The sequence below is a fragment of the Glycine soja genome, chromosome 7, assembly GCF_004193775.1.
Source record: "Glycine soja cultivar W05 chromosome 7, ASM419377v2, whole genome shotgun sequence".
In the NCBI taxonomy this organism is placed as follows: domain Eukaryota; kingdom Viridiplantae; phylum Streptophyta; class Magnoliopsida; order Fabales; family Fabaceae; genus Glycine; species Glycine soja.
In genome coordinates this window covers 42,389,129-42,410,781 of record NC_041008.1, presented here as the reverse complement: position 1 = coordinate 42,410,781, position 21,653 = coordinate 42,389,129, and the positions used below count along the sequence as shown (strand labels likewise).

The 21,653-nt window shown below is 33.9% G+C and overlaps 2 protein-coding genes across 2 annotated transcripts; one reads left to right on the top strand and one right to left on the bottom strand.

Moving 5' to 3' along the window:
• Nucleotides 1-3,784: 3,784 nt before the first annotated feature.
• Nucleotides 3,785-5,942, top strand: LOC114419828 (L-ascorbate oxidase homolog). The gene is made up of 3 exons (XM_028385626.1): nt 3,785-4,237; nt 4,327-5,333; nt 5,433-5,942. The coding sequence occupies exons 1-3, from the start codon at nt 3,893-3,895 to the stop codon at nt 5,731-5,733; spliced, it is 1,653 nt and encodes a 550-aa protein (XP_028241427.1). The 5' UTR covers nt 3,785-3,892; the 3' UTR covers nt 5,734-5,942.
• Nucleotides 5,943-15,316: 9,374 nt separating this feature from the next.
• LOC114419827 (transcription factor Pur-alpha 1-like) lies at nt 15,317-20,570 on the bottom strand. Its single transcript, XM_028385624.1, has 5 exons — nt 19,898-20,570; nt 19,764-19,811; nt 16,244-16,384; nt 15,895-16,137; nt 15,317-15,801 (listed from the first exon to the last, which is right to left on the bottom strand). The coding sequence occupies exons 1-5, from the start codon at nt 20,162-20,164 to the stop codon at nt 15,649-15,651; spliced, it is 852 nt and encodes a 283-aa protein (XP_028241425.1). The 5' UTR covers nt 20,165-20,570; the 3' UTR covers nt 15,317-15,648.
• Nucleotides 20,571-21,653: the final 1,083 nt, after the last annotated feature.

Below are 21,653 nucleotides of genomic sequence, written 5' to 3'. Positions count from 1 at the left end.
ATTCTTACGTTGTGAGTTAATTCTTTGTAATCCTCAAACACCTTAATTTGTGGTTATGAAAGTTAACAGTGGCTTGTATTAAAGAATATTCGGGTCTTAATTTGTGGTTATGAAAGTTAACAGTGGCTTGTATTAAAGAATATTCGGGTTTTAATCTCAAGAGGAGATTGTTTGTTTGTTGCTAGCAATGACTTACAAAATATTTGATGTATCCAAATTATCAAATTAAATGTGACAGAAAATATTTGTTTGTAATCTAGTTAGTTTTGATTGATGGAATCCTTTTAAAATTAAAGAAAAATCAGATGCAACTTAAGTTGAGTGAACTTATTATAAAATCTATTGTTCTTTATTTTAGTTTATCCTTCATATTTTTCTTAGACAAATTTTGCTTGTTTAACTAAATAAATTTTTAGGTCTAATTTAAGCATGATGTAAGATAAATCATAGGGCCTCTATCGAATGATTAGACCTATTTTTACTCATAAATACAAGATAAGAGATCTATACACCCATAAAAAAAAGGCTCCCTTTCTTTTTCTCAACCATTAACCAACGCCAAGAACGAACTTAATTTGATCAAATCCAAAACTATATTATTTCTCAAGAGTCAAAATGAGTAATTAATTAAACCACTGAATTCCAAATTAAAAAGGAGAATTTCTTTAACTTTTGTCTTACGCCAAGGATGTCCAAAATGAGCACACAACTCCCTATCAGATGAAAGCAACGCAAAGGTGATTTTGACATGATTGAGATTATTATAATTTGTTTCTACTTTTTAATTCGTTGCTTGGTTTTGTTTGAGCAATGAAACAATTTTGGTGCCATTTTATGCTTACAGTATGGCATAATATTGGTAAAGAAACCAAATTCTAAAGTTAATGTTTAAAACTAGTATAATACAATATTGCTTTAGTAATGTTGTCAAGAACGGAGCCAGAATTTCAGTTTATAGACGAAAAAAAGTATAATTTAATAAAAAAAATTAATATTACACACACACACATACATATATATATATATATATATATATATATATATATATATATATATAACTATATTGAGTACAAAAATAATATTTTAGGAGAAAAGAAATAAAATGGATGATATTTTTTTAATTATACCTAGACACTTCAACATCGCATTTCCTTAATACCTATAATTGTTAAGGAGGTTAACTTAGTTGGTTGAATAAGATGTGTAAGTTATTATATGTTTTCTAACATTATATTTGATATTCATACATAAAAAAATACTTATAATTTCTCTTTATAGGTATGAGAAAAGAAATAATATTATATAAGAAAGAAATCAACTAAATAATACTTCCTAGGTTCCAAAATGACTCATGCTTAAAGATTTTTTCACACAAATAAAGAAAGTATATATTTGAAGAGAACTGGTATTTATTATGGAACAATTTTACTAATATTCTTGTTTTCTCCTAATTTCAATAAATATATTATTAAGTCTTTTAAGACAACAATATTTATTAGAGGACAAAATTAAAACTAATATTTGAATATTTCATTAAAAAGTAAGAATATACTAATCAATTTGATTTTTTTTTTCGAAATTCAGAACTGTATTCACTTTGAGACACATGAATAACTTTTTTTTATTTTTTTTAATTATATGGAGACATCTCAACATCACAAACACTCTATAAATACTTATAATTTTTCTTTTCCTATCACATCATGTTATTTACTATATCTGCTATTCTATTTTTTTTTCTCTCCTCACTTATCAACTAACATAGTAATTTTCATGTATATTTTTAATATGTTTATTTTTTTTAAAAAAAAATTAAGGGCCATAAAACTATTTTTATTTTCATTTAAATAGACTTAAAAAAATAGGGGTGAGAGATGGGGGATGACCCTTCCAGGATCCCTCATTCCCTTCGCCGTGAATGTTGTTATTGTGTTTATATTAAGATGAAAAGTATCTTTTTAATTTAAAATTACCTTTAAAATAACTTGATTTCTCCTATAATTATATATATATAATTTTGTATCAAATAATAACTTTTGTTATTGAGAAAAAAGAATACAATAAATATAGATTTTTAATATATAATAATGGAAACAAAATTTAAAAATAAAATATTGGAATATGCATGACTTTTGTAATTTGTCGTGTAAAAATCACCAACCAAATTCCACACTTTATAAATATTTCTCACATGTGATAGAGTTTTCACTTACTATATCAAGCATGCATAAATCCTTCTTTATTCTAATCTATAATGTTAACGATATATAATTTTTTTTAATTCTTGTTATATTATACAAATTTTATTTCTACTTTTATTAATTTTTTTGAATTAAATAATACTTTTTTGGTTAATAAATTAAATAATATCTGAATAATAAACAAAGTTTAAATTGCTAAATTTGTAAATAGTAGTCCAACGACATTTTAAAAATTTGTGATTTTTTTTAAAGAATATACATATTATAGTGGAAAAGCTCAAAATTCAACGGAATCTTGACGCAAGGAAATGCTAAGCTTCTAATATTCACATCATAATTTGAAGATTTTTTTTTATATAAATAAATATAGTACATTTCATTCCGAGACATTTAATTAATCATATACAGTTCTTTTTTTCTCCGTCGATATCAATCTTTGAGCAATTATATGTTTTTGCTTTCATGATTTTATATAATTGAATTTTTATCTGTGATAGTAATTAATTTTTTTAAAATCATTAGCTTTCATAACACAAATTTTATTGGTTAGCTTCTTAGTTATAGAGATTGTTTAGCTTTGTGAAAAAGAATAAATTTGTACTAGAATTTTCCTATACTCAAGTTATTTTTCTATATCATTTTTCAAAAATTAAAGAAGTCTCATATAACTTAATTTCTGATAAAAGAAATATGACTATACTAATTAATTTATATGATAAATTCATTATATTTTATTTTTTAACTGAATGGTGCATGTAAAATTAAAAATAACTTAGCTTTTTAAATATGCAAGTTTATAATATGTAATTTTTAAAATTTTAAATCATAATTGTGAACAGTGGCACATCTAGGTCCCAGGGGCAAACTATTTTAAAAAAAAATCTAAGAAAATTATACGTGTGACTTTATTAAAATAAATGGATGTATTTATTTATCCTACATGAGAATAAGTCTAGGGGTTTAAAAATCACTTATTGAAAAATTTATGAAAAACCACATGAGAATAAGCCAGGTGTTCAAAAACCACTTATATTTTCATCGTAAAACTTTATGAAAAACCATTGTAGTTTTTACAATTATGGTAAATACATGTGCTTGTTCGTTAAATTATTATTAAAGTGGTTTTTTTTTTACAGAATTATTGAAAAACGACTGTGATATCATCACTGTTATATATATATATATATATATAACAGTCTTTATCAAGAAAACTGTGATATCAGCGTTTTTTTTTTGGTGTCATGGAAGCCTGCGTGCCCTGATTGTTCGGTAAATTCTCCAATACAGTGCCTATTATACAGCTATTATATTTCCGAGAGAGAGGGGGAAAAAATTCTAGCTTGTTATTTTTCTTCCCAACCCAAACTCCCAAAATTATGGTCCAAAGAAAAATTCTAAACCATAAAAGGGGAAACAGAAAGACAAAGAGGCAAAACGAATTAGAGACATGCAAGGTGCACCAAAGAAGCATAGTGAGGTTGAGAGACAACTTCGGAAAGAAAAAAAAAAAGAAAACGAAGAATTCACGGTGGAAATCTTTGGCACAATGGTGTATAAAAGGGTAAGGTCCCGGGTCAAGAAAAGAGGCAGAAGAAGACAATAACTATCTTCTTCCAAATAAAAAAAAAAAAAGAAAAAGGAAGGAGATAGGAAAGGGTTAATTGAATCCAAAAAAAGAAGAGAAAAACAAAATGGGCAGGGTTTCGACTTCAATGATAGCATTGTTGCTTTGCCTGATGACATCATCGGTTCGGGGCGAGGACCCTTACATTTACTACACATGGAACGTGACCTACGGCACCATTGCCCCATTGGGTGTCCCCCAACAGGGTATCCTCATCAATGGTCAGTTTCCCGGCCCCGAAATCAACTCCACCAGCAACAACAACGTGGTCATCAATGTCTTCAACAACCTCGACGAGCCTCTCTTGTTCACATGGCATGGTGTCCAACAGAGGAAGAACTCTTGGCAAGATGGCACATTGGGTGCCCAGTGCCCTATCGCCCCAGGCACCAACTACACCTACCGCTTTCAGGTATATTCTTATATTCTTCCATTTGCATCATCGTCTTTTTTTATATATTTTAATAACAAAGTTGTCCATGTTAAAATTCTATTCTTCAGGTTAAGGATCAAATTGGAACTTACTTCTACTACCCGACCACCGGCTTGCAACGCGCAGTGGGTGGCTTCGGGGGTTTAAGGATCTTCAGCCGTCTGTTGATCCCAGTGCCCTATGCTGATCCCGCCGATGAGTACTGGGTGCTCATCGGTGACTGGTTCGGCAAGAGCCACACTGCCTTGAAACAAACATTGGACAGCGGACGCAGCATTGGCAGGCCCAGTGGGGTCCACATCAACGGCAAGAACGGCGGGCTCGAGGCCCTCTACACCATGGAGCCCGGAAAGACCTATAAGTACAGAATCTGCAACGTTGGGCTCAAGGAAGCCCTCAACTTCAGGATCCAGGGCCACCCCATGAAGCTCGTTGAGACCGAAGGCTCCCACGTTGTTCAAAACACCTATGACTCCCTCGACGTCCACGTCGGACAGTGCTTCACCGTCCTCGTTACCGCCGACCAGGAGCCCAGGGACTACTTCATGGTCGCCTCCACGCGCTTCACGAAGAAGGTTATAACTGCCACGCGCGTGATTCGTTACTCGAATGGCGTCGGGCCCGCATCCCCTCTTCTTCCCCCTGCACCCCACCAAGGCTGGGCCTGGTCTCTTAACCAGTTCCGCTCCTTCCGTTGGAACCTTACCGCCAGCGCTGCAAGGCCCAACCCTCAGGGCTCATACCACTACGGTCAGATTAACATCACCCGCACCATCAAGTTGGTCGGCACCCGAAGCAAGATCGGCGGCAAGCTCCGTTACGCACTCAACGGTGTCTCCCACGTCGACCCCGAAACCCCTCTCAAGCTCGCCGAGTACTATGGTGTCGCCGACAAGGTCTTCAAGTACAACCTCATCTCTGACGCCCCAGACGCCGCCATCGCCTCCCGCGACCCCATCATCGCCCCCAACGTCATCAACGCCACCTTCCGCAACTTCATCGAAGTCATCCTCGAGAACCCCACCAAGGTCACCCAGTCCTACAACCTTGATGGCTACTCTTTCTTTGCCGTCGCGTAAGTCATTAATTAAGACCCTAAACAGCATCTCCTCTTATGTATATTATTGCATTGATGTATTGATTTGGTCGTTGTAATGAATGAATGCCGTTGTAGGGTTGAGCCGGGGCAGTGGAGCCCAGAGAAGAGGAAGTGCTACAACCTTCTTGATGCTGTCAGCAGGCACACCATCCAGGTGTTCCCAAAGTCTTGGGCCGCAATCATGTTGACTTTTGACAACGCTGGAATGTGGAACTTGAGGTCGGAGATGGCAGAGAATCGTTACCTGGGACAGCAATTGTACGTGAGTGTCTTGTCTCCCAACAGGTCCCTTAGGGATGAGTACAACCTCCCAGAGACCCAGCTTGTCTGCGGAATCGTCAAGGATATGCCTAAGCCACCACCTTACTCCAGTTAAGAGATTTTTCTTCTGCGATCATCATCAGTGCCACCACGTCGTAGCTCCAAAATTGTTCCATCATGAGATTGAGACGAGGGGTTAATTAATTAGCTCTAGTTCATTTCTCATGTTTCTTGCGTGGTCACTGATGTACAACCCTTTCCTATTCATTTTCTATATCAACATCACATAAATATATATATGAAAGTCTCCTTCCTTTTCCTATAGTATCTTCTTTATAATCTCCTTTTCCTACTATCTTCTTTCATTCTTCTACTTACTTTTGACGTGAAATAGTAATAATAAAATACATGCAACTTCAACTATATCAGATAGAAACTAAGGTGGCACTTGGGTGTCGGTGTTTATTTTTTTAAAAATAATTTTCATTTCAAAGTTTTTAAGATTAAAAAAATATGTATCGAAAAAAATATATTCTAAAGTATTATTACATTTTCACTTCTTTAAAAAAAAGCTAAAAATGTTGATTTATTATTTAATTTGTTATTTTTAATTTTGAGTATGTTTTTAAAAATATTTTTAAAATTTTAAACAAACATATTTTTACTCTTATTTTTTATTTTTATTTTAAAAAATAAAAAAAATACTCAAATCAAATTAAGCGACACCTAAATTTAACTCCAGGTTAAGCACTTCCTGCCCTTATTAACTAATTGAAATTAACCGGAAGAATCCTAAAAAATGATATTGATGGTAAAGTAAAATGTTATAATATTCTATTGCTCGAGCTCTTTATTAAATTTAAGATGTCAATTGGCACAATATGTTAAACAAGAAATAAGAAAAACAAATAAAAATAGATCAAGAGTCTAAATATTAAATGAATAAAAGAGTTGTTTAATTAGTATGCAATATATAGTTGTTTATAGAATTAATTAAATTTTTAGTCTCTTAATGTTTTTTAAAATTTAATTTTTCTTTAGACAAAAATTTGATCGAACAAAATTCCTAAACTTTTCAAAAATTTGATTTTAAGTTCTTAAATTAATGAGATTTCAGGAAGGACGAGATGTACATTCAGCATATTAATTTATGTGAGAGCAGAGATGCAGTTGCAAAGCAGCAGAGGGTGAACAACAATGGTGTCTCATGAATATTATGTCTTTGAACATGAGAGGGTTGGGAGACAATTCAAAGAGGAGGTTGGCCAAAATCATCAATTCAGGTAATTTTGATCTTGTTTGTCTCCAAGAAACTAAGAGAGAATTTATTGAAGATTATGTTGTTGAAAATATGTGGGGTAACCAGTTAATTGATTGGCTAGCTCTGCCTTCGTCTGGGTTGTCGGGTGGTTTGTTAATGATGTGGAAAAGGGGATTATGGGTGGTTAAGTCTAATTTTTCTGGTCATGGCTTCATAGGTGTTTGTGTTGAGTTTAAGTCGAAATTATTCTTCTTCGTTAATGTTTATGCTCCATGTAATACTGCTGGTAGAAGATTATTGTGGGAGACTTTATATAATCTCAAATATGGTAGCTCTGCGGGAGAGTGGTGTCTGGTGGGGGATTTCAATGCGGTATCTAATAGGGAGGAAAGGACGGGCAGAAGCGAAAATTGGGGGTATATTGATATGGTGGATTTTAATGCTTTTGTGAATGAAATGAATCTTATTGATCCTCCTTTGCATGGGAATAAATTTACTTATTTCTGCTCTGATGGTATTGCTGCTAGTAGACTGGACAGGTTTCTTGTTTCGGATGGCATCATGAATCTATGGCAAGTAAAGGGGTAGAGGGTTGGTAAACGAGACATTTCTGATCATTGCCCCATATGGTTGGAATGTTCTAATCTTAATTGGGGTCCTAAGCCTTTTCGTTTTAATAACTGTTGGCTTGAACATGATGGTTTCAAGTCTTTTATTGTTGAGGAGTGGAAGAAGATTCAGATTACTGGAAGAAAGGCATATGTCATAAAGGAGAAGCTAAAAATTATTAGAGAGAGTTTGAAAAAGTGGAATAAGGAGGTGTTTGGGTGGCTAGACCTTAATATAGAAAATATAGTGGCTGAGATGAATGAGTTGGACAGAGGCATAGAGGAGGGGTGTAATCTTAATGTGGTGGTGAAGAAGAAAGAAGCAAATGCATTATTTTGGCAACAACTAATGATGAAGGAGAGCTTGTTGAAACAGAAATCTAGGTTGCGTTGGGTTAAAGAAGGAGATTCTAACACAAAATTCTTTCATTCTTGTCTTCAAGATAGGAGGAGAAAGAATCAAATTTTATCCTTACAAGTGGAGGGGCGTTGTGTGGAACAGGTTGGGGAAGTGAAGATGGAAGTGCGTCGATTTTTTGAGGAAGGATTCAAGGAAGCTTCTTTTTCTAGACCGGTGTTGGGGGGGGATAGAGTTTCAGACTTTGGGGTCGGAAGAAAATTCTTTCTTAGTGGCACCATTTTCAGAGGAGGAGATAAAGGATGTAGTGTGGAGTTGTGATGGTAATAAATGCCCTGGTCCGGATGGTTTCAACTTGCGCTTTATAAAAAAATGTTGGGAGTTTGTCAAGGATGATATTGTTGAATTTTTACAAGAATTTCAGATCACAGGTGTGCTTCCTAAAGCTATTACGGCTTCCTTCTTGGCTTTGATTCCAAAGGTAAATAACCCCCAGAATCTAAAGGAATATAGGCCCATTTGTCTGATTGGGTGCCTATATAAAATTCTCTCCAAGGTGTTGGCGTCTAGATTAAAGAAGGTAATAGCTAAACTTATATCTCCTTGTCAGTCAGCTTTCATTTCAAGAAGACAAATTTTAGATGGTGTCTTGATGATTAATGAGGCAGTTGATCTTGCCAAACGTAGAAAGGATGAATGTTTGTTGTTTAAGGTAGACTTTGAGAAGGCATATGACTCGGTTTCCTGGAGTTTTTTGACTTACATGTTGAACATAATGGGTTTTGATAAGAGATGGATTGGGTGGATACAGGCGTGTGTTTTTTCTAGTTCTATGTCAGTCTTGGTTAATGGGAGCCCCACGGATGAATTCACAGCTCATAAAGGTTTAAGACAAGGAGATCCACTATCTCCATTTTTATTTCTCATTGTGGCACAGGGACTTTCTGGTTTGGTACAAAAGGCAATTCAGGTTGGAAATTTTGATGGTTATCAGGTGGCAGATGGTTTGAACTTGTCTCTATTACAATTTGCTGATGACACAATTTTATTGGGTAAGGGGTCTTGGAAGAATCTGTGGAGCATCAAAACTATTTTCAGAAGCTTTGAGTTAGTATCTGGTCTTCGGGTCAATTTCCACAAAAGTAAGTTGATTGGTTTGAATATCAACGAAGGTTTTCTAGAGTCAGCATCAATCTTTCTCTCTTGTTGTATGACTTTAATACCTTTTAAGTTCTTGGGTGTTCCGGTTGGTGCCAACCCGCGGTGAAGATCGACTTGGAAACCGGTGGTGGATTCTATGAGGGCTAAATTGTCTTGTTGGAGGGGACGTGATCTATCCATCGGAGGAAAGGTAACACTTATTAATTCGGTTCTCTCGAGTTTACCTCTATATCTTTTCTCCTTTTTCAAAGCTCCTAAAGTGGTTATTAAGGAACTAACACAAATTCAGAGAGATTTTTTGTGGGGATCACATGAGGAGGAAAGGAAGATTTGTTGGGTGTCATGGGAAGACATTTGCAAACCGAAGAAAGAGGGAGGGTTGGGTGTGAAGAATTTAGAGGTTTTCAACATATCTTTGCTTGCTAAATGGAAGTGGAGGTGTATTCATGATCATAATGCACTTTGGAGGGATTTGCTAGCTTTTAGATATGGTAATTTAATAGCAAAGCAAACTTGTAGTCTTGATCGATCATGGGGCACAAAAGATTCAATATGGTGGCGGGTTTTGATGTTGTTGGAGAAAGATTTGTCACAAAACCAGAATTTTTTTCAAAGAGCAGTGAGTTGTGATGTAGGAGATGGACAATCAATTCTATTTTGGTATAATAAATGGTTAGGGTCCGAGCCGTTGAAGGATGCTTTTCCGGAGCTGTTTGCAATTTCATCTCAGCAGTTGGTGTCTGTAGGAAACGCAGGTTCATGGAGGAGAGACCAATGGACGTGGGGCTTGACTTGGAAGAGACAGTTAAATCCGAATGAGGAAGAGTCACTTCACTCTTTGGAGACCATTCTGGTTGATGTGCATCTAGTGGCAGAATCTCATGACAGGTGGAAGTGGTCCTTACACAACTCCAAATTATTCACTGTAAGTTCTTGCTATTCTTTTGCCATGTCTTTGGTAAATCAAACACAAATGAATAGCGATATACTGGATATACTATCTATAGTTTGGAAAGTTCATGTGCCATCCAAAGTAGCTTTGTTTTGCTGGCGGTTACTATTGGATCGATTGCCAACCAAGGATAATTTAATTAGAAGGAATGTGGTCATTAATAATAGTAGGTGCTCTCTATGTGATTCTTGTGATGAAAATGTTGTACACTTATTCTTTCACTGTGATTTTTCTAAATGTATTTGGAAAGAAATTTTGAGCTGGATTGGGATTGTCGATGTTATAGCAGTGGGGGGAGTTTAACATTTTTGGGAATATGATAGGCTCCTCAAATACAACACTAGCAGAAACAAGGTGCCCTTTATGTTTTGGTTGGCTACTTTGTGGATCATTTGGCAGGTGCGCAATAATAGCATCTTCAAGGAGGAGGAAAAAGACATTCACAAGACTATCAATCAAATTAAGCACATATGTTGGGCCTGGTTCATGGGAAAGGTAGGAGGGATAGGTGGATCGAATATTTCAGATTGGTGGAATTCACCTTTTCTATGTAGTAAAGTTTGAAACTATCTCATCTGAGACATTCTTGTAATGGGTTGGAGTACTCCTAGTGCTCCCTTCATTATAATATAAATTCATATTTCTTATAAAAAAAAATGAGATTTCAGGAACTAAAAATAAAATTTTAAATATGTTTAGAGACTAAAATTAAAATTTTAAGGACTTTGATCGGTCAAATTTTTTATTCAGGGACTAAAAGTTAAATTTTTAAAATGTTTAGGGACGTTATATTAAATTTTTGTTTATGAACTAAAAATCAAATTTTAAAAAAATTTAAAAACTAAAAATTTAATTAAGTATCTCCCACTAAAATTGCTCTTACCAAAAAAACTGTTCCTGCATTGATACTAAAACGTCTAAGAACATAACGTTTTCCTAATGTAAACACAGCAACAGCGTTATCTAAGCAACACTTTATTATAGTTTCAAACTCTAATTAACTCCTAGAATTTGATTTCTACATTTATTACAAACACAAATTAAATTGCCAATATGCCATGTTGTATGCATAAAGGGACACCGACATTCTTTCATTGCTCAAACAAAACCAAGTAAAATACAAAATAATATCACTTATGTCAAAATCACATCCAAAACATAGTGTACGTACGTATGTAAATTTTTTAAGAGTCTAAAATTTTGAGATGAACTAAACCTACTCATCATTCTAAAAAACACACAGCCTATAACACTAATTAATACCCACTTATTACAAAATGATGTAAAATATAAATTAATTATTTAAATAGGATAAGTGACTATTCACACACAACTTTTAAAGTAAAACCATGTGAGTAACACAACTTATTATTTTAAATATAAAATAAGTATGAAAATAAAACTAATGAAATAAAGAAAATCGTTGATAGGGTGAACTTCATTTTTACGTTTCATTTTTTAATAGTCAAATACAAAACTTGCTACGACTTTAGTTTTTTTTTTTTAAAAAAAAGAAAATTAAAAGTCATATATGTCATGTATGATTTATAATTAATTTTTCTATTAATTCAACATCAAAGTGGTTATAGTCGTTATAGTAACGAGTTATGATTTTGGTATTAAATTAATATAAGTCGAAATGTTATATATGACTTCTAAAACTTTTTTTGTAAGCAAAAAAAAAAATAGTTGTAGATGACAATGACAATTTTTGTATTTTATCATTTAAAAAATATGTAAAGTATAGTTGTTAAACCTATCAACGAATTCGTTTATTATATTATTTTTTCTCTTTTCTTAAGCTTATTTATAATAATTAGTTATTGTTAGAACAAATGAAAGTTTGAAAAAAAAAAGAAAAAAAAAGCTTCAAGTCCCACATCGCTCAAGATAAATACTTGAATAGTGTTTCACTCCCTATATATAGAGAGTTCATTTCTTCTTTTTTCCTTGTCCCAGTTGAGAAGCATTTCCTCAACTTTTCTTTCTCCCTCCCATATTTCAGCCGATGCATTTCCGGCAAACTTCTCCCTCTTTCTTTCTTTGTAAGTCATATTTTTCTATTGGTTTTAAGAGTGACTTTTTAAGTCACATTTTTCAGTTGTCTTTTAGAGTGACTTTTCAAGTCATATTTTCGGGTGGCTTTAGAGTGATTTTTCAAGTCATACAAGAGGGTGTAATTCTAGAAAAGGTTCCCTTAGTGCAGTGGGAATCTTATACAGTGATCTGGGTTGTTTTATCTTGGGGACATCGTGGTTGATAGTCTGCTTGCACAATTTTTGGCAGTGCCACGAAACGTCTTAAAGAAAGCGACATTGTCCGTAACTTCGCCAGTAATTTTTTCGGTTTGTCATAAACTATTGTTACAACAGTTATTCACACTTGCAACTTCAATAGTGGAATCATAAATATGAATAAGTACTTTGAGAAATAATTCAAATTCAGAAATTTTATATAATTTAGGTAATTTTAAAATAAAATTCCACGTTGGATTTATCCAATGTGGGAATTATGTGTAAAAGGAACTATTCCTTCTCAATGAAAGGTGAATGAAGGAAGAGAGAATGATGTTGTTTAGTGTTTGAGATAGGCTGAAAAATTGGGGATGATGAATGATAGAGAGAGAAGTGAATGAAGGATGTGAATGATTGAAAAAAGAAGAAAAGAGATAAGCTGAAAATTTAGGAGACTTGTTCGTTGGGCGATTTATCTTTAAAACTTGAAGCTTAAAGACTTGGAGTGTTTACAATAATTGAAGAGAAATAAATTCGGAAACTTGTTGGAGCTTGATTTTAACAAAAGCTTGGCTACTAGCATGAAACTTTGGAGAAAATTGAAGAAAAGAAAAACAAGAGAGTCCACACCCGAATTGAAATTCTCTATCCCATTTTCCTGTTCTTCTCACAACCCCAAAAAGCTATTCTAGGTCGGTTGAAAACTAGAGATCTCCTGTGATCTCCCAATTAAACATTGACACGTCAATTGAAAATTCATGTCACTATTTCATTAAACTTGCCAGATTTTTAACGTCGTTTCCCTTTTAGCCTTTTCTTTTTATCCATTCCACTTCCCCATCCATTTTAAACTTTAATGCGATTGTTAAAAACTTAAAATAAAACAAGGCATATTTTACAATGGAAACTCTTAATACTGATTTTTAACAAATCTCTAATCTTTACCCCGCATCCCCAAGGGGTAAAAACGCACCATATATCAACCCATCATAGCAATCCACTCTAATAAAGCCAAAGCTAAACACCAATTGCTGATTCTCTCAGATATCGGAGGAGCGAATACCCAACACATATTCATTTGGAATGTAATATTTTGTATTGCTGGTGTTTCAATGAGTAATCCAGTTTCAATTTCTTTTTCAAATTTAATTTTATTTCTATTGCTACATGTAGTTGAAATTGTTCTTACGGCTCATCCTACAAATTAGCCTTAATAGTTAATGTTCCCGTCACAACAAATGAACCAAACACTCACTCTAGGGTTGAAGGGTCTTCTTTGATAGTTCCTTGTTGAAGTCTCTGGTGCATGCAAATCTGAAAGAGCGGAGGGTACCTATAAAAGACATTTTAACGCTCAAGTAAGAGTTTGACTCAGAGTTGTTAATAACATCTAGTGAGTACTCAAGAATAATCAATCATCTTACCTAGAGGATTCTCCCCTTTATATACTAATCTTACTGGACCTTGGATATATGAGTCTACATGTTTTGATTACCAGTTAGGTAATATGCCTCTTAATCTTGCTTAGGTATTTCTAATCAGGTAATTACCCTTAAGATGGTTTATTAGCGATAATTATGACCGAATGGTACTCGTCAGTTGTATTTGCTGAAGGCCGAGACGTATTGTACCAAATATGTGGGTATATGACCAAGAGGATACTCAGTTTGATACATGTATCCTCTAGTCCTGAATATTTACTGGCCCCCAAGTCCGTTTTGGCCTCAGCAAAAAAGAAGGACTTTATGCTGTGTGTCAAAATGGTTACTATTAACTGCTCTAATCGTTATGCGGTTTAATTGACACGATGTAATGGATACAGTTGAAGCTTACAATAGGCTGTGCGAAAGAAACAAGTGGACTTCACTAAAAAGAATTGAAAGGGAAACATGTTAATATTCATGCAAACCTAATGGACAAGCGATGTAATTGCCACTCAAGATAGAAGGGGACGGTGGAATCAACAAAAAACATACGTTAGAAGGGAAACGACGTTAAAAATTTGACAAGTTTAACGAAACAGTGACATTACTGGTGATTGTTATAGTGATAGTTAGTTATGACGGTAACAATGGTGATGAAAGTGATAAAAAAATATCATTATCAAATATGAAAAATATGTATTTTTTTAAAACTATAAACCAAATTCATAAGACATTTTTTCATGCTTTTGAAAATGTGTAAAAGTATTCTGAAAATGATTTAAAAATCATTACAATTCTATTTTTGCCAAACACATTTTATTTTAAAAATTACATTTGTGAACCAAAAATAAAAAACTTGCAACCATCCCAAACAGACCTTAAGAATTTTAGACCCTTCACTTAAAAGTTTAAGCAAGCTAAATAAACAATTATTTTCTACAACTCTTTCAAAACATTTAAAAACAAACGTCATGCTTAAATGGGCCAAATTTCGTGCGCCATCTATAATTTAACTTTTATTTAGATTATACTCGAAGAATGACTGTTGAATAATTTAGAATGTTATAAGCTTATAATCGACTCTTCTCTTTCACTTTCTAATTTCGAAGAAAAATGTAAAATAAATTTTCTCATAATTTTCACTCTTCATATCCACAGGTTTCCAAACAAGATAATGTTAAATGCATTCATAATCTTCAATTCTTTGAAAACATTTCTGAATATTTTTGTTCTAACAAAGACTCTTAAGTCTGAAGAAAAAAAAATAAGAATGACAAAAAAAAAGACTCTATTTTCCTTCTTTAGACGTCATCAAACGAATCAATTTTTTCTTTTTTTATCCTGGAAGAGCCGAATCAAATTGTAAAATATTACATAATGACCCAAAGGTCAAAATCAGGTTTTGCTGGGAACATATTTAACGAATCTACTACAATAAAGACTATCTAACGCTCCTTATTTTCAAGTGCATTGACTTCCATGGAACAATTTGATATTATCCTGACAAGATATTTCATGCAACTAATTTCATTCCCAAAAGCATTTAGCATTCCCTCCATCTCTCCTTCCAAGGGGTGTTTTATACAGATGAAACTATACGACGATAAAGCAAAGTTCATGCTAGATGGAAACCAAACCCTACAAAATAGTTAAATTACCAACCTAACATATGGTAGGCATGGGTGGTTGAAACCTCGGCATGCATGAGAACTTAAATCCATGTGAAATCTGCGCAAGGAACGCAAAATAAACAATCAAACATTATTACAGATTGTAGCTTGGGTGCCAAACTATCCAAACAAATACATTATTCCTATTCATATTAACCTTGCCAAGCAATTCAAATTATTCTGCGGACCAACCACAGTTTGCATTATTTCAAAAGCATTAATGGAAGAACAATATGAGAAGGAGAAGGAGGCTGAGGGAAAATAAAATACACAAATCAGACTCAAAGACAACACCCATTCTTATCCCATTGAAACCTTGGAAGGGGGATTAATTATTAACCATGAATACCCCAAGTTAGCATTCATCTTTGAGGGGGATCAACTGTGCGAACATTAGCAACTGTCATTCCCTCAATTCGGTCCTTTGTGATTTCCACAAAGTGACCAACAATCTCATGAAACTGCTTAAGCCCTGACAGGGGAAGAATGATGGAGGATCTATCAGAACCCGCAACCTGCAATTAAATTACAAGAATTTACAGCAGAAATTCCTCTTCCCACAATATATAAAACAAAGGAAAAAGGACAGAGAGATAATAACAGCACACCTCAGATATTCTTAAGAAATGACCCCTATTATTGCTCCCAAGATCAAAGAAGAATCTTTTCTGATCAGCCCTGATTACTTTTGAGACCCCCAAGTTCCCAATTTCATCCTGAGGCGGCAAATCAACAGACCTGTCCACATTCAACTCAGAAGAAGTGGCAGGTTGAGTACTATGACCAGATATGAAGCCAGCACCAACATCATCCGAAAGTCCAACAAGACGCTCTGAGGATTCAGAATTTTGCTATTGTGGAATGCAAACAAGCAAATAAGATGAAAAAAAAAACAACAACTTTGACAATTCTTGTGGCTAAGCAGGAAGAAAAATGTCTATTTCAAAAGAAGGAAACCTGATTGGGCAGAATGAAAAGCCTTGAGGCTTCATTGATCTCTGCCAAAACGTTCCTGAATGCTGCCCATCCTTCATCCCTGGAGCTTCCAGCAGGAACAATTATAGTGCTACGGTTTCTGCTGACAGAAGCTTCAGACACCTTCAAAATAATAAATAACAATCATAATCTCGAAACAAAATATACATATGGATAATATTCTTCATAAGAAAGAAATTCCAAAATAAATGTAGATATGGAAGCCAAAAATGATGAAAAACAGGGTAACAGTTTTTCATGAGGGACTTCATGCAATTCATTAAAACATTTTTTGTGCAGATTTTACTTAAGGATCACTTTTGCCAAATTCAAATGCTTATAGAAGATAAAGAAAAGATTATAGACTTCTGGTCTCTAAACATTTTGGGATTTATGATTTTAATCCTTAATCTAAATTTTGACAGGTCAAAGTCCTTAAATTTTTTTTCCGTTATCACTTTTAGTCCCTATTGTCAAGTAACAATGATTATGCAACAACATTGACAGTCTAATGATTTGTCACGTCATCAAAGAGTTTGAAGGGGCAACCACATGTAATTTTTTGGGTAAACTACGTTTTTAATCAATCATTTGTTTTAGAACAATTGATGACATCAAACTAGTTGATGAGGGATTAAAAACATAGATTACCAAAAAAATACATGTGACTATCCCATTAGACTTCTTGATAATGTGACAAGTCACTAGGCCGTCAACATCAATGTTATGCCATCAATTAATTTAGATTATGGACTAAAAGCAAAAATCTAAAAAGTTTAGGGACCACAAAGATAGTAAACCCATAAAGGAATTACAGAATATAGTAGTTGACAGCATAGGCTGCTTTTTAGTGGTGCAGATTGGTTTTCTGTTGTTCCTATGTTCCACACCAATGCATACTTTAAATTTTGCTTTTGTTTAATTGTTTGGGGTGAATAATAAATGCTGTTACACATAAAATCCAAACAGCAATTTTGGTTTTGTAACAATACGTGTAAAAACAGACAGAACCCAACAATACTCACATCCCAAAACTTCCAATACAAATTTATCGGGTCTTTAACACCTTTCCTACCATCAAACTCACGTTGTAGGCACTTCAGTTAGTCAATTACACAAGGGCAGGTCTTATATATGAACAACAATTTGGCAATAAGAATATAAGGGGACATATAAGATACCCCTTAAATACTGAATATGGAAAATTTTACACAGACAAGATAAAAGGTTGATGTCTAAGCATAGTGTACTGGGCAACAAAGGAACAAGTGCATGTTTGATTTAGCTTATTTTGGAGTAAAAACACTTTTTTTTCACCATTCTAAAAGAGATTTTGAAAAGAAAAAAAATATTTCCCCAAAAATAATCTAACCTAAACATGCGCAGAGTTCCTTGATTATTTCAGACCAGCAAAACATAATTCACTCCTCCCCCTTGGAAACCAAAAGTTGGTATGCATAGTTTCGTGAATTTGTTCTTGCCAATTCCCTATGCAATTCGTAGAAGTGATGAACCTATGGCTAAAGATGGAACTTAAGGAACCATCAGATTTCCCCTCTTTAGCAGGTTGTTGTCCCCAAGTTTCCATTCTGCCACACCTTCCAGTGATTCGAGCTTGACTTAAGATTTGATTTGGGTGGGAGATTTGGGATTGAGAGAGGAAAAATTCTAAAAAAAACTTTCTGCAGCGTCTGAATATGAAGGTGCTTTGCAGTTTTCAGGAGCCATAAGGAAGACAAATGAAAGGGAGTTGAGAAGATGGATGAGTGGAAAACCAGGTCATTGGTTAGGAGTTTGGACCTTTGAGGAGATTAATCATCCATTACATTTAATATTTTATAATTTCAAATATACCTTTGGTGTTATCTTTTTTGAATCTGTCTTTGATAGCAACAAGAATAGGAATGTCTAACAAAATGCCCAGCCTTTGCCACACAAACCAAATTAAAAATTTAGTTTCACTTTTCTACATTTTGATAATAAAACCTCATTCAGAACCCTAAGCTTATTAAAGCCCCAACCTCTTACACACTCAGCTCTCAGCTCTTCCTCAGGTTGCAGACCTCATTTTCTACCTTTTTTGTACATGCGATCACAGATTGGGTTAATTAACAGCTTCATTGTCATCATTAAATTTCCTTATTTGTCACGAAACAGAATGTTGGGCGGTCAAGAGCCAACATGAGAATAAAGTAGGTGTAGCGGAGATGAGGATGTTGCGGTGGATGTGTGGTAAGACTCGACAGGATAAAATTAGAAACGAAGCTATTAGAGAGAGGGTTGGAGTAGCGCCTATTGTAGAGAAGATGGTGGAAAATAGACTTAGGTGGTTTGGGCATGTAGAGAGAAGACCGGTAGACTCTGTAGTGAGGAGAGTAGACCAGATGGAGAGAAGGCAAACAATTCGAGGCAGAGGAAGACCCAAAAAGACTATAAGAGAGGTTATCAAAAAGGATCTCGAACTTAATGATTTGGATAGAAGTATGGTACTTGATAGAACATTATGGCGGAAGTTGATCCATGTAGCCGACCCCACCTAGTGGAATAAGGCGTTGTTGTTATTGTTGTTGTTGTCACGAAAACACATATATGCCTAGATATTTTGACCTTCATTCAATGACAATATAGAAAAGCTTCTCTACATACAGAACCAGAGTATATAAACAAACCAAGGTAAAAAGTCATATTAAAACTTATCCTTAATTCAGACATATATACAGACACCCCCTATTCTAATTCATTGACAAGTAAAGCATTCAAGGAACCATTATTTTGACACAGCCAAACACACTCAATAACCATTTTTTACCAAAAATATTACAGCCACACATCAAAACAGCATATAATTAGGTGAAAAAATGTTGTACAATTCACTTAAAAGATTAACCTATACCTATCAAAACAAAGACAAGCAATTAAAACTGGGTTATTATTATCACACACTCAGCTTCTTATACATCTCACTTCCACCCCCATTTTTTCTTTCTATCTCTCTTCTCTTTTCATTTTCGCCACATCATTTGTCACATTTATCAGCTTTTCTCTTTCAGTTAATCTCCACCTCTATTTCTATCTTCCTTCCACTTAGACACACATCCATCAGTTTCTCTCTCTTCACTTATTTTCCCTGAACAAACCATCAATTTGGTCCCAGAAGTATCACCCTCCTTCCAAATTAGTCCTTAAACTAATGAAATCATATAAGTAGTCCCTATAGTATTACAAATCATGTTACATAGCCCCTCAAGTATCGGAAAATTCTTCAAATTAGTCCCTCAATATTAGTAAAACATATCAACCCAGGGACTAAAATGATATATACTTATATAATTTCATTAGTTTAAGCACTATTTAGGAGAGAGTGAGAGTGATACTTCTGGAATAAATCTAAATTGTTACTTTATTCTTTTCCCCCCTGTATTCCTATCTTCCACCCATACACCCTTAAATTTAACATTTCGGGCGTAAGAGAAAGAGAAGAAGAGAATCAAGCGCCAAATACCTTCAAAAAACGGCCCCTCCGATTCTCACCAATGTCAAAATAGAAAACCTGAAGAGAAAAAAAAAAAGCAAAATCAAATCAAATCAAATGCTACAGAGCGAAAAAAAAAGGGAGTCAAATTAGGGTATTACTACCTTGGTGTCGAGCTGCAATTCCTTGCTGAAGAGGTCCTGATCATCGGAATTGACGTAGTAATTGAAGAGATCGAGGAACCAGGAAATGCCAGAGAAGGGGACGATGATGGTGGACCTGGTGGCGGAGGTCTTCTCGGAAATCTTAAGGTAGCGGCCGCGAGGGTTCTCCTTCAGATCGAAGTAGAAGAGCTTGTGCTCCACCTGCAGCGTCTTGCAGAGCAATTCCACGTCGTTTCCGCCGCCTCCTCCGCCGGAGTTCCCCTCCATCTCCCTCCGCCAATAACCAATTTCGATAATCCCGCAACAGATCTGAATCGTCACTCACTAGTAACCGCGCATTTAGGGTTTGTTTGGTTTGGTTTGCGAATTTTGCTTCACTTCAAGGTCACAGCAACAACGGTTTCTTTCTTCTTCTTCGTCGACGGTTACAGCAGCATCGGACTCATGCGTGTGAGATTGGAGAGTGCTCACAACGCACGTGTGTGTGCTCGCCGCAGGTGTTTGTTTCTTTCTCCGATGTTGTTGTTAAACGAAGAAGACTCTTCTGCTTGTTCTCTGGTTTTGCAGATCCATCTGTGATGGGATTCTTCACCGCACGAGTCAATTAGTAGCAATTGGTAAATTACTGGATTGGCATGTTTCTCATCATAAATTCATCAAATTTAGCCAAAAGTCAAAGAAAAAAGATGAAAAAAATAAGAGAAAAAGGGAATTTTATAAATGACAAAAAAAAAAAAAAAGAGGACGCGTGACGTGTGTGAATGAGAGGTAGTTTAATTAATTAATTAATTAAAAGGCTCACTTATCCACTTAGAAGTTAGAAACCCCACCACAAACATGTCCACCTAGAAACGTGCTTATATTTAATAAATACTGGATTTATTTTCTTAGCAAATGATAACCATTATTCTTATCCTTAAATATATTTTTGATAAAATATTTAACAACCAGATAAACAAGTATTTTTTTAATAGTTTTTAATATTTTTTAAGATGTTATTTGAAGTAATATTTTTTTAACTTTTAGTTTCTAACTTTTTTATATTTTCTTTAATTTTTATTTTTAATATATTTATTCATTTTTTTAGTTATCATTTTTAAATAAATTGTTATTTTACTATTTTTCTATTATTTTTTATTTTTTATTTTTTTTACTAAATATTTATAATTTAATATGTTAGTATCTAACTTCGTAGTTGATTTTTTTAACTTTTAACTAACTTTTTTAATTAGTTTTATCAAAAAATAACCTAAGACATTAGTTAAAAAACTTAAAGTAAGTATATTTATATCATTTTTTAACGTTCTCCAATTATTTTCCCACCTAATGCTCTTTTATGGGATTAACACCCTTCTTTTTTACAACAACACCTTTTTGTAATATTCTTTTTTCTACAAGTTTTTGTAATATTCTTTAATAAATATAAAAGGGAGTTATATGATTTTTTTTATACAAAAATGGTGAAAATGAATTTTAAATCTAATACTTCATACAAATTATTCAAATCTTCCACCAGTGAACCAATCATAGTGAAATAATTACATAACATTTATAAACACAAATAAAAGATTAGGATATTAAATTTATGTTAATCTATTATTTTATTCTATTACATCAAAAATCATTATAATAGATAATAAATATTTATTAGAAATAAAAAAAAAATCTTGACTCTCACTCTTTATTTGAATATTAAGAGAAAGAAATACAAAAGAAAAAAATAAAGAAAGAGAAGAAGAGATTTGTAATACTGCAA